This window comes from Pristiophorus japonicus, chromosome 11, assembly GCF_044704955.1.
Source record: "Pristiophorus japonicus isolate sPriJap1 chromosome 11, sPriJap1.hap1, whole genome shotgun sequence".
In the NCBI taxonomy this organism is placed as follows: Eukaryota; Metazoa; Chordata; class Chondrichthyes; family Pristiophoridae; genus Pristiophorus; species Pristiophorus japonicus.
The window spans coordinates 150,511,618-150,528,044 of NC_091987.1; the positions used below are offsets into that span (position 1 = coordinate 150,511,618).

Below are 16,427 nucleotides of genomic sequence, written 5' to 3' on the forward strand. Positions count from 1 at the left end.
GGGAGTGGAATCCCTTGCGGTTCCTAAAAACCTCTGCATCTTGAAAAGGTGCCCGCATCGTGATGTGCGTACAGTGTATTGCTCCCTGCACCTTGGGGAAGTTTGCAATTCGGTAGTATCCTAGAGCCCTCTCAATCTGAGCCTCCCTGGTCATGGGGAAGCTGATAAAGTCAATCCTGCGCGTGTACAGGGCTTCAGTTACCTGTCTAATACAGCAATGTGTGGCATGCTGAGATATAGCGCAAATGTTGCCAGCTGAGGCCTGAAAGGAACCCGATGCGTAGAACAAACGTGCGGCGGTCACCTTGACCTCGACAGACAGTGCAGTCCTGATGGTGCTGGCAGGCTACAGATCTCCCCTGATGAGCTGGCATATCTCACTGATAACCTCTTTGTGGAAGTGCGGTCTCCAAAGGCAGGTGCTATCGGACAAGTGGAGGTAAGACCGCTTCTCCCTGTAAGTGCGGGGGGGTGTAATGTTTGGTCCTCCTAATCAATCTGGCACGTCTTACATTGGGCACATGATGCTGTTGAATGTACCTTCTGCCATCTCGTGTCTACAGCATGTGCATGGTCATCAAGACAGGCTGAGAAATGACAGGCCCCATTCCAATACCTATCAGCATTACACCGATTGTTCACAAAGAATGAATGTCCCCACTAAGACACCTAAAGTAAATTCCAATTGTCCACAGTATGAAAAGATGTTTGTTCAGATGTTCACATCATCTTAAAAGACCTCCAGAGTACATCCGAACTCCCCCGAAGTTGAAGCAGCCTTTTAAATGACACAACCTGCGATTTAGAAAATGGTGTCCACGCCGCTGTGATTAGTTCAGGTCAATTCAATTTTTTCACAGCGGTTTTTTCGGCGACCGATATTGTGGGTGATGTGTGTGCGAGGTGCTGAAAGTGACGCTCGCCGATTTTCTGGGCGTTAGTTTTGGCAAATGTGATCTTTACGACAAAAAACAATGGCCGGGCGGTATTATTAAATCTCGGCGTTAATTACATGCTGGCCGATATTATGGGCGCTGGTTTCGCCCATTCTGATCTTTCCGCCCCAAAAAAGTGGGCGGGCGGTATTATTTTTTATCGGCGTTACGTACATGCCGAAAGTAACACTCGGCAATAAGTGACCGAGAAATGGGTGTTACTTTCCGTTTTGTGGCTAAATGGCCGATATATGGGCGTTACACCTCACTTCAGTGTTAAAATGGACGTTAAGTGGGTGGTATGCAAGCAAAAATAATGGAAAATCTAGCCCTTAGAGTCAGATAATACCACTGGCGGCGAAGACCATTTTATGCCCCTCAGTGCCAATAATTCATCACTGCCATTCAGATCCTATCAGACAATTGGTACTAAATACTATGTAAATCAAGGGAACATCACACCGGCCCTCTTCCAAGAAGGTAACCTTTGGAGTGCTAACACAAGAATCCTCTAGGTCATGGACATCTCAGCTCACGGGTTCCTGTCATGGCGCGGGTGATGCGCACTTCCTTGCGATCCCTGGCTCGTAAGATGACATAGTCGAGCAGGTGCCAGTGTTTGGCGAGGGTGTTGCCACGATGCCTTGTATTTGTCCCTCTGGCGGAACAAGGTGTTGGTGATGACAAGTTCATGTTCTAGACATTTTGTCAGGAGTAGGGTACCTCTGGAATTGGCTTTCCCTTTCCCCTCTCTGCCAGTCAAGCCTCCCCAGAGGGCTATGTCTTTGCCGACACTGGCGTTGAAGTCACCGAAGAGGATCAGTTTGTCGTCCGCAGGGACGCGGGACAGGGATTTTTCAAGGTTGGAGTAAAAACCCTCTTTGGTCTCATCTGTTGCATCGAGTGTTGGGGCATACGCACTAATGACTGTGGCGCATTGATTCCGGATAGGGTGAGTCGAAGAGTCATAAGGCGTTCGTTTCCGTAGCCGAGTCCATCCCTAGTCCGGCAACTGTCTGAGTCTGAACCAGACCGTTCGCAACCATGGTATTGTATTCCGACCATAGACTGCTGACTTCCATAACAGCGACACCACCCCTGCCTCAGCTCACCTGCTGCTGAAACCCTCATCCATGCCGTTGTTACCTCTAGACTTCACGATCCCATGCTCTCCTGGCTGGCCTCCCATGTTCCACCCTACCTAAACTTGAGCTCATCCAAAACTCTGCTGCCGGTATCCTAAATCGCATTAAATTCCGTTTACTCATCACCTCTGTGCTCGCTGACCTACATTGACTCCCAGTCCGGCAGTGCCTCGATTTTAAAATTCTCATTCTTGTTTTCATATCCCTCCATGGCCTCCCGATCATTGTAACCTCCGACAACCCTTCGAGATCGCTGCACTTCTCCAATGCTGTCCTTTGGCGTATACCCGATTTCCACCCCTCTACCATTGGTGGCCATGCTTTCAGCTGCCGAGGCACTAAACTCTGAAATTCTCTCCTAATTCACTCTGCCTCTCGACCGCTCTCCCCTCCTTTAAGACGCTCCTCAAAACCTACCTCTTTGACCAAGCTTCAGGTCATCTGTCCGAATAAGAACATGAGAATTAGGAACAGGAGTAGGCCATCTAGCCCCTCGAGCCTGCTCCGCCATTCAACAAGATCATGGCTGATCTGGCCGTGGACTCAGCTCCACTTACCCGCCCGCTCCCTATAACCCTTAATTCCCTTATTGGTTAAAAATCTATCTATCTGTGACTTGAATACATTCAATGAGCTAGCCTCAACTGCTTCCTTGGGCAGAAAATTCCACAGATTCACAACCCTCTGGGAGAAGAAATTCCTTCTCAACTCGGTTTTAAATTGGCTCCCCCGTATTTTGAGGCTGTGCCCCCTAGTTCTAGTCTCCCTGACCAGTGGAAACAACCTCTCTGCCTCTATCTTGTCTATCCCTTTCATTATTTTAAATGTTTCTATAAGATCACCCCTCATCCTTCTGAACTCCAAGGAGTAAAGACCCAGTCTACTCAATCTATCATCATAAGGTTAATCATCTCCGGAATCAGCCGAGTGAATCGTCTCTGTACCCCCTCCAAAGCTAGTATAGCCTTCCTTAAGTACTTCCGCAGTACTCCAGGTGCGGCCTTACTAATACCCTATACAGTTGCAGCAGGACCTCCATGCTTTTGTACTCCATCCCTCTCGCAATGAAGACCAACATTCCATTCGCCTTCCTGATTACCTGCTGCACCTGCAAACTAACTTTTTGGGATTCATGCACAAGGACCCCCAGGTCCCTCTGCACCGCAGCATGTTGTAATTTCTCCCCATTCAAATAATATTCCCTTTTACTGTTTTTTTTTCCAAGGTGGATGACCTCACATTTTCCAACATTGTATTCCATCTGCCAAACCTTAGCCCATTCGCTTAACCTATCTAAATCTCTTTGCAGCCTCTCTGTGTCCTCTACACAACCCGCTTTCCCACTAATCTTTGTGTCATCTGCAAATTTTGTTACACTATACTCTGTCCCCTCATCCAGGTCATCTATGTATATTGTAAACAGTTGTGGTCCCAGCACCGATCCCTATGGCACACCACTAACCACCGATTTCCAAACCGAAAAGGACCCATTTATCCCGACTCTCTGCTTTCTGTTCGCCAGCCAATTCTCTATCCATACTAATACATTTCCTCTGACTCTGCGTACCTTTATCTTCTGCAGTAATCTTTTGTGTGGCACATTATCGAATGCCTTATCGTTCAAGAAACTGTCTATTTCTGTCTTAAATTTATTCAATGTCTCAGCTTCCACAGCTCTCCGAGACAGCAAATTCCACAGATTTACAACCCTCTGAGAGAAGAATCCTCTTCATCTCTGTTTTAAATGGGTGGCCCCTTATTCTAAGATTATGCCCTCTAGTTTTAGGCTCCCCCCATCAGTGGAAACATCCTCTCTGCATCCACCTTGTCAAGCCCCCTCATAATCTTATACGTTTCGATAAGATCACCTCTCAATCTTCTGAACTCCAAAGAGTAGGGGCCCAAACTACTCAACCTTTCCTCATAAGTCAACCCCCTCATCCCCAGAATCAACCTAGTGGACCTTCTCTGAACTGACTCCAAAGCAAATATATCCTTGCATAAATATGGAAACCAAAACTGCACGCAGTATTCCAGGTGTGGCCTCGCCAATACCCTGTATAGCTGCAGCAAGGTTTCCCTGCTTTTATACTGCATCCCCATTGCAATAAAGGCCAAGATTCCATTGGCCTTCCTGATCACTTGCTGTACCTGCATACTAACCTTTTGTGTTTCATGCACAAGTACCCCCAGGTCCCGCTGTACTGCAGCATTTTGCAATCTTTCTCCATTTAAATAATAACTTGCTCTTTGATTTTTTTTCTGCCAAAGTGCATGAGCTCATACTTTCCAACATTATACTCCATCTGCCAAATTTTTGCCCACTCACTTAGCCTGTCTATGTCCTTTGTATCTCTTTCTGTGGTTCGGTGTCAAATGTTGCTTGATAATGCTTCTGTGAAGTGCCTTGGGATGTTTTACTGTGTTAATGACGCTATATAAGTGCAAATTGTTGTTGTGAAAATCTATTCATGTCCAGATGCAGATTAAAGCTTCCCTGTGCTCTAACTCAACAAGCTTGACTTCTTACATCAACGCTCTCTGTGGCTCTCTTAATTGAGCGTGCCAATTTGTGGGCACTTCGGTGCTGTGGGACCATGCTGTCTCGCAACTGTATTAAGGCTGCATTACTTCGTTCACACACAAACCTTACAGACACACAGGAAAGGATCCCTGAACTGGGGTCAAACCCAAATCCCAGAGGACAAAGGACAATGTGCTAACCCATTATGGTGCTGCAATGGCTGTAAATGGCTAACAAACATCTAGCTAAATATCTCTTGGAAGATGCCCAGGTCAATCAAGACTCAAAAGCTTAGATGTTGCAAAATTAATTTTTTTTTTACGTAAAAGTTTTGACAATGTTAGATTACAATGAAATGGAGCGTCCCCATGCCATATATGATCCACAGCAAGAAATATGCTCCCAAATCTCTCCCAGTGCCGCTGTACAATCTATCGCTAAAGAACATGGGCGTGGAAATTCCGATGCCCCGGGCCCGTACGCAGTTTCTACAGACCCGAGAAGGCATCCGAAAGCCGGTTTTCAGTGTGCAAAGTGCATGCGCTGAAAAGCGGCTTTTACGATCTGTCAAGCTGGACAGATCATCCGCAGATCAGGAGCGAGGGCATTTGCACGGGCAAGATTGCGGGATTTACCCATGTCTTGCCCAGCAAATGTCCTCAAAACTCTCTTGCCTGATAGAAGCAGGTGCATAGCCTACTGTTACAGGCATAAGAGTTTAAAAGTATATCGAAAACATGATTAAAATAACATTTTAAGAAACATATTTATGTTAAACACTGCCCACTCAGGTAATGTTATTTTAAACCCTAACCGTAACTTTTTTTTTTAAATCAGCAATTTTTTCTCTTTTTAAAAAAAAACATAACAACTAAGCATTTATAAAAACTTTAATTTCTATTAGTGTATTATGTGAGGTGTTTTTAAAAATGTTTTATGTAGTGTTTGTGCATTTTGGGATTTTTCTCATTCATACTAATCATCATCATAGGCGGTCCCTCGAACGAGGATGACTTGCTCCCACGAGTTCACAGATGTTTTAATGAAGGACCCGATGTTCCAGCCCTGAACTCCAATTGAAGGGTGGAAGATGCCTGTGCGTGGATTTTTTTAACGTGTGGTGGCCGTTGCACACCAGCCACCACACGGGCTCGACAGAGCTAGGTCTTGTTCCAGTGGCAAGGATTAACCAAGACGACTGGAGACCAGCTCTGCTGCATGATCCTAGTGCGCACACATATCGCAGTGTGGGCTGGCCCGTGCTGCCCCTGGGCGCTCGGCTCTTCTGGGGCCCCCACCCTCATTCGCTGCACTTTTGGAGTGTAGTCACTGTTGTAGTGTAGTAAATGCCACAAGAAATTTACACACGGCAGGCTCCCACAGGTGATGACCAGATAACCTGTTTTCATGATGTTGGTTAATGGATAAATGTTGTCCAGGACACCGGAGGGAACTAACTCCTTGCATCATTCCCTGTGGGGGTTCCAGTGGTCCCTTTAAGGACCACAGGTTAGGCCATTCTACAGGCAGTTCCACTGGGTGGGACTTGCACAGCTCACGCACCGTCCAATGGAAGACTAAGGTTGCTTTGGGGCCCCATGTACATTCTGTGATCCAGTTTGCATATAAATCGTGGCCCGCCCCGACCTGTGTGAGAACACCAGCGCAGGTCAGGGCTATAAATAGAGCTGGAGCGCCGGGCCCTGGAACATCATGGGCCGCCCCGACCTGTGTGAGAACACCAGCGCAGGTCAGGGCTATAAATAGAGCTGGAACACCAGGCCCTGGAACATCATGGGCCGCCCCGACCTGTGTGAGAACACCACTGCAGGTCGGGGCTATAAATAGAGCTGGAGCACCAGGCCCTGGAACATTGTGGGCCGCCCCGACCTGTGTGAGAACACCATCACAGGTCAGGGCTATAAATAGAGCTGGAACGCCGGGCCCTGAAACATCATTTATAGTAATAGGAGATTCATAACTTACGAATCTCCTAATTCTATGAATGAGAAAATACTTAGCTGTGATTGGGTGTCCAGGCCCACGTGACTCCTGCGGACAACCCGACATGAAAGCACTGTGACGCGCAGTCACGAGAGGCCTCCGGACCGGGATCTCCAGCGGGCGCAGCAGCTTAAGGTAAGTGCGCATTTTATTTCTATTCTGCAGTGCTTTGCCTGCGGGAAGTCCTCGAGAGTAATTTCTGGGCCATGATTTTACCTCCCTACTAATTCCTGCTCTCTGGTGAAGTTCCTTGTTTCTGCCCTTCGATAGCACAGCTAGCCATGAAGCTTTCGACGTGAAGAATCACCTGTGCAAGCTAAAGTGCCAGCCCCCATTTCTAATTAACGCCGAGCCTTACTAAAAGACTATATCCAATAACAAATTAGGTACTGACAGTGATTCTTGTAATTATTATTTGTTAATTGCTTTTTTTCCCATAAATATAGGGTGTGGGCAAGAACAAGATTATTGACCATTTCCTGCATCTATTGAACAGACCCAGGGAATATTTACAGCTTCACAGGTAAACACTGACTGAAATTTTCCAATAATAAGTAGCGCACATTATGCTGTATGTACCTAATTTTACTGAGGGCCCAACATTTTGCTAACAACTGCCCTGGCCCTGCAGCTCTTGCCCTAGAGCTGGGTAGTACCATCGCTAATAGTTTATATGAAGATTGACCTCCACCCTCGGTTTCCCCTCTTCCCCTCCCTCGCTTTCTCCTCCTCCCCGCATCTCGGGTGGCCTCCTGGTTCCCGGAACTTCATAGAATCACAGAAGGAGGCCATTCAGCCCATCGAGTCTGCGCCGGCTCTTTCGAAGAGCAGACCATGTTAGTCCCACTTCCCGTTCTTTCCCCATATCCCTGCAATTTTTTCTCCATCAGATATTTATAAAATTCCCTTTTGAAGGCTACCATTGGATCCGTATCCACCACCCTATCAGGCAGTGCATTCCAAATCTTAACCATTCGTTGCGTAAAAAAGTTTTACCTCACGTCGCCTCTGGTTCTTTTGCCAATCACCTTAAGTCTGTGCCCTCTGGTTAGCGACCCTTCAGCCATTGGAAACAGTTTCTCCTTATTTATTCTATACCCTTTATCACACAAGATAAGAGCTCATGGGGTTGGGGTTAATATATTAGGATGGATAGAGGATTGGTTAACGGGCAGAAAACAGAGTAGGAATAAATGGGTCATTTTCCAGTTGGCAGGCTGTGACTAATGGAGTGCCGCAAGGATCAGTGCTTGAGCCTCAGCTATTTACTATCTATATTAATTATTTGGATGAAGGGACTGAGTGCAATGTATTCAAGTTTGCTGATGATACAAAGCTAGGTGGGGTAGTTAGCTATGAGGAGAACACAAAGAGCCTGCAAAGGGATATAGACAGGTTAAGCGAGTGGGCAGTAAGATGGCAGATGCAGTATCGTGTAGGGAAATGTGAGGTTATTCACTTTGATAGGAAGAATAGAAAAATATTTTTTAAATGGTGAGAAACTATAAAAAATTGGTGTTCAGAAAGATTTAGGTGTTCTCAAAAGGGAAAAAAAAGGTTAGTATGCAGGTACATCAAGCAATTAGGAAGGCAAATGGCATGTTGTTCTTTGTTGCAAGGGGGTTGGAATACAAGAGTAAGGAAGTCTTGCGACAATAATACAGGGCCTTGGTGAGACCACACCTGGGGTACTGTGCACAGTTTTGGTCTCCTTATCTGAGAAAGGACATACAGGCCATCGAGGTGGTGCAACGAAGGTTTACTAGACTGATCCCAGGGATGAGGAGGGTTGTCCGATGAGAGATTGAGTAGAATGGGCCGATACTCTCTGGAGTTTAGAGGAGTGAGAGGTGATCTCATTGGAACACACAAGATTCTGAGGGGGGTTGACAGGGTAGATGCTGAGAGGTTGGCCGAGATTTTACCAACCTCGGCGGGTCCCGGCATCGCTGCTGGCTGCAGCCCGCTGATTGCGCGTTTCCCAGCCAATTGACAGAGCGGGTCTGATATCATTTGATAATGCGTCATCAGCCAGTTTCCTTAAAGGGACCATGCTCAAATTTATTTTGACATTTATGCAGTCAGTGTTCTACAGCATTGAGGTGCTGCAATCACTGACAATGACTGCACAAAGGTGCAGGGCTGTACCCGGGCTCTCCCATGACTTCCTATGTCACAGCATGCTGGGAGGTTCTGTTCCCTTCCAATGGGCAGAAGAGACCTCCCCAGAAGACCAATGCAGCTTGCTTGCACATTGCACAGGAGGGCACACGCAGGGATATTGTCAGGAGGACCTGGCTGCAGTGGTGCAAACTTTTCAGTGATAAATTTTTGGACTCTAGGCGAATCAAGGGATATGGGGATGGGACAGGAAAGTGGAGTTCAGGTCGGAGATCAGCCATGATCTTATTGAATGGTGGATCAGGCTCGAGGGGCCGTAGGGCCTACTCCTGCTAGTCTGTTCTGTTCTTATGATTTTAAACACTCCTATCAGATCTCTGCTTTCAGGAGAACGACCCCAGCTTCTCCTGTCCATCCATGTAACTGTAATCCCTCATCCCTGGAACCACTCCAGTAAAACGCTTCTCTACCCTCTCCAAAGCCTTCACATCCTTCCTGAAGTTTGGGGCCCAGAATTGGACGCAATACTCCAACTGTACTACTGTTTTATACAGGTTTAGTGTAACATCCTGGTGTTTGTACTCTGTGCCTCTATTTATAAAGCCCAGGATACCATATGCTTTATTGACTGCTTTGTTAACAATTTCTGCCACCTTAAAGATTTGTGCACGGGTCTATTCTTGCACTCCCTTTAAAATTGCACCATTTACCTTGTATTGTCTTTGCTCGTTCTTCCTGCCAAAATGTATCACATTACAATTTTCTGTGTTGAATTTCATCTGCCACGTCCACCCATTCCACCAGCCTGTCTAAGTCTTCTTGAAGTCGATCACGATCTTCCTCACTCTACTACTATCCAAGCTTTGTGTCATCTGTAATTTCGAAATAAGGCCCGGTACCCTCAATCCCAAGTAATTAATGCTTATCAAAAGCAGCAGTTGTGAACAGTATTGAACCCTGGGGAACGCCTCTGTCTGAGCTCCCTCCAGTCAGAAAACAGCCACTCACAACAACTCTTTGTATCCACGCTACTGCCCCTTTTATCCTAAGACTTTAATTTTGCTAACAAGTTTAATATGTGGTACTTTATAAGAACATAAGAAATATGAGCAGGAGTAGGCCACCTGGCCCCTCGAGCCTGCTCCGCCATTCAATAAGATCATGGCTGATCTGATCATGGATTCAGGTCCACTTCCCTGCCCGCTCCCCATAACCCCTTATCCCCTTATCGTTTAAGAAACTGTCTATTTCTGTCTTAAATTTATTCAATGTCCCAGCGTCCACAGCTCTCTGAGGCAGCGAATTCCACAGATTTACAACCCTCTGAGAGAAGAAATTTCTCCTCATCTCTGTTTTAAATGGGCGGCTCCTTATTCTAAGATCATGCCCTCTAGTTCTAGTCTCCCCCATCAGTGGAAACATCCTTTCTGCATCCACCTTGTCAAGCCCCCTCATAATCTCAAACGTTTCGATAAGATCACCCCTCATTCTTCTGAATTCCAATGAGTAGAGGCCCAGCCTACTCAACCTTTCCTTATAAGTCAACTCCCTCATCTCCGGAATCAACCGAGTGAACCTTCTCTGAACTGCCTCCAAAGCAAGTATATCTTTTCGTAAATATGGAAACCAAAACTGCACGCAGTATTCCAGGTGTGGCCTCACCAATATCCTGTATAGCTGTAGCAAGACTTCCTTGCTTTTTATACTCCATCCCCTTTGCAATAAAGGCCAAGATACCATTGGCCTTCCTGATCACTTGCTGTACCTGCATAGTATCTTTTTGTGTTCCATGCACAAGTACCCCCAGGTCCTGCTGTACGGCGGCACGTTGCAATCTTTCCCCATTTAAATAATAACTTGCTCTTTGATTTTTTTTCTGCCAAAGTGCATGACCTCACACTTTCCAAGATTGTACTCCATTTGCCAAATTTTTGCCCGCTCACTTAGCCTGTCTATGTCCTTTTGCAGATTTTTTGTGTCCTCCTCACACATTGCTTTTCCTCCCATCTTTGTATCGTCAGCAAAATTGGCTACAGTACACTTAGTCCCTCCTTCCAACTCGTTTATATAGATTGTAAATAGTTGGGGTCCCAGCACTGATCACTGCAGCACCCCACTAGTTACTGGTTGCCAACCCGAGCATGAACCATTTATCCCGACTCTCTGTTCTCTGTTAGTTAGCCAATCCTCTATCCATGCTAATATATTACCCCCAACCTCGTGAACTTTTATCTTGTGCAGTCACCTTTTATGTGGCACCTTGTCAAATGCCTTCTGGAAGTCCAAATACACTACATCCACTGGTTCCCCTTTATCCAACCTGTTCATTACATGTTCATAGAACTTCAGCAAATATGTCAAACATGACTTCCTCTTCATAAATCCATGCTGACTTTGCCTGACTGAATTACGCTTTTCCAAATGTCTTGCTACTGCTTCTTTAAAAATAGACTCCAACATCTACCCAACCACAAATGTTAGGCTAACTGGTCTCTATAGTTTCCTGCTTTTTGTCTGCCTCCTTTTTTAAATAGGGGCATTACTTTTGCAGTTTTCCAATCTGCTGGGACCTTCCTAGAATCCAGGGAATTTTGGTAAATTACAACCAATGCATCCACAATCCCTGCCGCTACTTCTCTTAAGACCCTAGGATGCAAGCCATCAGGTCCAGGGGATTTATCTGCCTTTAGTCCCATTATCTTACTGAGTACCACCTCCTCAGTGATTGTGATTATGTTAAGTTCCTCCCCCCTAAAGCTCCTAGACTATCTACTGTTGGAATATTGTTAGTGTCTGCTACCATAAAGACTGATACAAAATATTTGTTCAGAGTTTCTGCCATCTCCATGTTCCTCATTACTAACTCCCCGGTCTCGTCCTCTAAGGGACCAACATTTACTTTCGCCACCCTTTTCTTTTTTATATACCTGTAGAAACTCTTGCTATCTGTTTTTATATTTTGTGCTAGTTTACTTTCATAGTCTATCATCCCTTTCTTAATCATTGTTTTAGTCGTTCTTTGCTGGCTTTTCAAAGCTTCCCAATCTTCTGTCCTCCCCCTAGTTTTGGCCACTTTGTATGCCCTTGTTTTTTGACTTTAATCTTTAATTTGGTACATAGTTAAAGTTATGGCTCGGTGTCAAATGTATTTGTTTTGTCTTATAACACTGCTGCGAAGCGCTTTGGGACGTTTTACTATGTTAAAGGCACTATATAAATAAAGTTGTTGTTGAAATTGGAATCAAACACAGCGTTGCCAAATGCCTTTTGAAAGTCCAGATACACAACAGCTCTTGGTGCAAAACCACGAGCAAAGTTAGTCTATTACAGGAGACCCAACCTGCACAAGGTAATTACAATAACATTTGCAGATGTCATGTGGTCGCCCGTCACGTGGTCAGAACATCACATAATCAAACCTCCAGGAATATCGCCAGCCAGACTTGGCAACGCTGTGTTTTGATTCCAATTTCAAGGACAATAACTTTATTCTTATAGCGCCTTTAACATAGTAAGATGTCCCAAGGCGCTTCGCAGCAGTGTTATAAGACACAACAAATAAATTTGACACCGAGCCATAAATACATTTTTCAGCTTTATGTATCAAATTAAAGATTTGTAAATATGTTTTTAATCTTTAGCCGTATTGGGTAAAAAAAAAGGGTTCTATGCAAATCTCTGCCACTGCTTTAACTTCAGTAATCTGAATAATTGGTTAGCAACGGCATGAAGTTTTTTTTTTATCTCCAAGTATTTTTTTGAAGTGTGAGAATACATGTGAAAAGTCCAATTCTGGCATTTTGTGCTAAATGCAGATTTTACTGCACATTTTAAATCAGGATAATTGTAAGTAAGATCTTTAAAGACTGCAAACTTTGTGTCTTCAGATGAGAGGGTTTTTTTTTAAGTCGTGCTGTCCATGGAACAGAACCTTTGGCCACATTGAAGGCTGAATGGCGGAATTCAATAACAAATGAAACTGGGACAGTGCAGCTGTGCTTCTAAAAATATTCGAGATCATTATCTGCATTCCAGTGAAGTTATTTGTGAAACTTGCTGATTTTGCCTGACTCGCCTACCTTCCAGAGACCGAAAAATCAGGAGACAGAACAAGAGAAAATGATCAGGAAAAATTGGCAGTAAATGCCTGGTCGTGCTTTTGGAATGTTGAAGTTAGAAAAAAAACTCAAGAAAAACGTGCATTTATATAATAGCGCCTTTCACGATCTCAAGCGCTTTACAGCCGTGTGTAGTCATAGGAACATAGGGCTAGAATTTGATCAAAATCCACCACTGCCGGATTGCCGCCCCAAAAAACGCCGAGATTATTAAATTAACGCCGGCGAAAAATTGATCAAAAAAATGGAAAAATTCCGCCTGTCGGGAAAACTCGGTCTTGCACGCGGATTCTCGGCGGAAAACACGAACACGATCCTGGTCAAGTTGGGCGGTACTTACTCAAAATTTAGTCTGAGGCTGTGAGTTGGGCCTAGTGGGGGGGGGGGGGGGGGACAAAGTATTTTTCAAAAAAATCGGAAAACATTCACAAGACCCTTCTGCATTGAATCGCTGTAAAAGAATTATTAAAAAAACTCTTTCACTTAGCTTTTTTTGCAGGGTTTATTACCCACCGCTGATCAAAGGGCTGCTCCGGCTGCTTTCTCGTGGGCCGTATTTTTTTCCTCAGCTACGGAACACCGCTACTACCAAACTCGGGCGGTGCCAGCGGGCCGCTCCACGGCGGTATTTCGAAAGCGTTGGTGGAAGACTTTGACGAAACTTGCACCTGGCGGTTTTCAAGCAAAAAACAGGAATACCGCTGAGAAACCGGGCGGAAATGGTGCTGAATTTCTGGCTCGATAGAAACAGGAGTAGGCCATTTGGCCCCTCGAGCCTGTTCCACCATTCATTAAAATCATGGCTGATTTGCAACCTAACTCCATGTACCCGCCTTTGCCACATATCCCTTAATACCTTTGGTTAACAGAAATGTATCCATCCCTGATCTAAAATTAACAATTGACCTAGCAAGAACTGTTGTTTGCGGGAGAGAGTTCCCAACTTCTCCCACTCTTTGCATGTGGAAGTGTTTCCGAACTTCTCTTCTGAAAGGCCTGGCTCTAATTTTTAGACTAGACTCCCCAACTAGCGGAAATAGTCTCTCTCTCTCTACCCTACCAGTTCTCCAACTGTGGTCTAACCAGGGTTTTGTATAGCTGCAGCATAACTTCTACCCCCTTGTATTCTAGTCCTCGAGATATAAAGGCCAGCATTCCATTAGCCTCTTTGATTATTTTCTGTAACTGTTCATGACATTTTAATGGTCTATGGACCTGGGTCCCCAAATATCTGGATTGGGACTTGAACCGACAACCGAGGTGAGGGTGCTACTCACTCATCATCATCATCGGCAGTCCCTCGGAATCGAGGACGACTTGCTTCCACTCTCAAAATGAGTCCTTAGGTGGCTGAACAGTCCAATATGAGAGCCACAGTCCCTGTCACAGGTGGGACAAATAGTCGTTGAGGGAAAGGGTGGGTGGGACAGGTTTGCTGCTCGCTCTTTCCGCTGCCTGCGCTTGGTTTCTGCATGCTCTCGGCGATGAGACTCAAGGTGCTCAGCGCCCTCCCGGATGCACTTCCTCCACTTAGGGCGATCTTTGGCCAGGGATTCCCAGGTGTCGTAACAGGGTAACGCTCCCGTTGCACGGGTCCTCTCTCAAGCATTTGAAGGCCGGTGGGAGGATTGGCTGTCTGGGTTCGAAGCATTCTATTTCTGTTTTGGATTTCCTTGTCTTTCCTCTTCGGACTATGTTATCAGTTGACATTTATTCTGTAGTTACAGTGGCATAGTTGAGAGCTGCTTTTTGTCTGCCCATGCAGTCAGAGACAACTGAACAACTGACTGCGGACATTGCTCTCGATGGTTGCTGGAAGTACCGAGACATTTGGAGAAGTTGCACCAATGGGACATTGGATTTCCCATAGCTGAATGGCTTGCCAACTGATGATTCTTTCTGGACCGGCCTAAAAGGGACAGTGTTGTACAGACTGAGGAAGCAGTGTTTGAAACTCTTGAGTGGCTTTCTGTTCAGATATTTTGGTTTGATAGTGAATATTGTAGAGTTCCTGGCATGACGATGGAGGTCTCGTTTAAATGTGGTAACTCTGTGGTGCTGCTCCAGACATGCATCATGTTGAGAAGTGATGCTGGCCTCATCTCCTCAATGTCTGGCATCGATAGACTGTGTCTTGGTGTCTGACATGAAGGAAAACCCATTGCCATGTATAAGAGTCTCTGTCAGGCCACTGAGAAATCTATTCAGGTGGAGCTCTTTTTTGCCTGACGCAGTGTGGATGCTCTTTCCCAATAGGGTCACACCCACTGATCGAAGTCCAGAGGTGGGCAGAACCAACGTTAGGGAATCCCAAGTGTGCGCAAGATACTGCCAGTGTTTAACCAGCGAAAACCACAAGTCTACCAGCAGGAAGCTTTCCGCTGCTCGACATGATAGGAGCACCCTACCCATCAGAGCATTGAGTTCTCCCACTGCCCCTATCAACCAACACTGCCAGAAACAGATTGTGATCATACACTGTTTGTGGGATCTTGCTGTACGCCAATTGGCTGCTGCGTGTTGTAAATAGTTCACTGGTTGTGACATGCTTTGCGGCCCCCCGAGGGTGTGACAGGCGCTAGATCAATGCAAGGTCTTTTTTTAAATGAAGTATCAGTGCGAGCTTAGAATCCTGGAATCATACAACACAGAAGGAGCCATTCATCCCATCATGCCTCTGCTGGATCTTTGAGAGAGCTATCCAGTTAGTTCCACTGCCCTGCTCTTTCCCCATAACTCTGCAATCTTTTCCTTTTTCAGTATATATGCAATTCCCTTTTGGAAGTAACTTTGTATAACATAAATAAAGTTTTAAGGCTCCTTATCGTACATATTTTCTTTTACAAGCTTCTCTTTATAAAAGCAGAGAAGTCCTGCTACAACTGTACAGAGGCCACACCTAGAGTACTGCGTACAGTTGTGGTCTCCGTATTTAAGGAAGGATCATCATAGGCAGTCCCTCGGAATCGAGGAAGACTTGCTTCCACTCCTGAAGTGAGTTCTTTGGTGACTGAACAGTCCAATGCGAGAGCCACAGTCCCTGTCACAGGTGGGACAGATAGTCGTTGAGGGAAGAGGTGGGTGGGACAGGTTTGCCGCACGCTCTTTCCGCTTGGTTTCTGCATGCTCTCGGCGTTGAGCTCAGGTCCCTCTCGGATGCACTTCCTCCACTTAGGGCAGTCTTGGGCCAGGGAGTCCCAGGTGTCAGTGGGGATGTCGCACTTTATCAGGGAGGCTTTGAGGGTGTCCTTGTAGCGTTTCTGCTGCCCGCATTTGGCTGGTTTGATGTGAAGGAGTTCCGAGTAGAGCGCTTGCTTTGGGAGTCGCATGTCTGGCATTCGGACTATGTGGCCTGCCTAACGGAGCTGATCGAGTGTGGTCATGCTTCAATGCTGGGGATGTTAGCCTGAATGAGGACGCTGATGTTGGTGCGCCTGTCCTCCCAGGGGATTTGTAGGATTTTGTGGAAACATTGTTGGTGATATTTCTCCAGCAACTTGAGGTGTCTACTGTACATGGTCCATGTGTCTGAGCCATACATTTCTAGGGGACCGAGGATGTATCAAGAAGGGGGAACTGA

General features: G+C 45.8%; 1 protein-coding gene across 2 annotated transcripts in view; it reads left to right on the top strand.

The window, feature by feature from the left end:
• vwa8 (von Willebrand factor A domain containing 8) overlaps positions 1-16,427 on the top strand; it is a 463,584-nt gene that overhangs the window by 230,677 nt on the left and 216,480 nt on the right. For both annotated transcript variants that reach the window (XR_011595909.1, XM_070894160.1), the window contains exon 21: positions 7,055-7,131. Coding sequence is in view for 1 of the 2 variants with exons in the window: in XM_070894160.1 (XP_070750261.1) it covers positions 7,055-7,131 (77 nt within the window). In the remaining variant the exon portion in view is untranslated. The remainder of the gene's footprint in view (positions 1-7,054; positions 7,132-16,427) is intronic.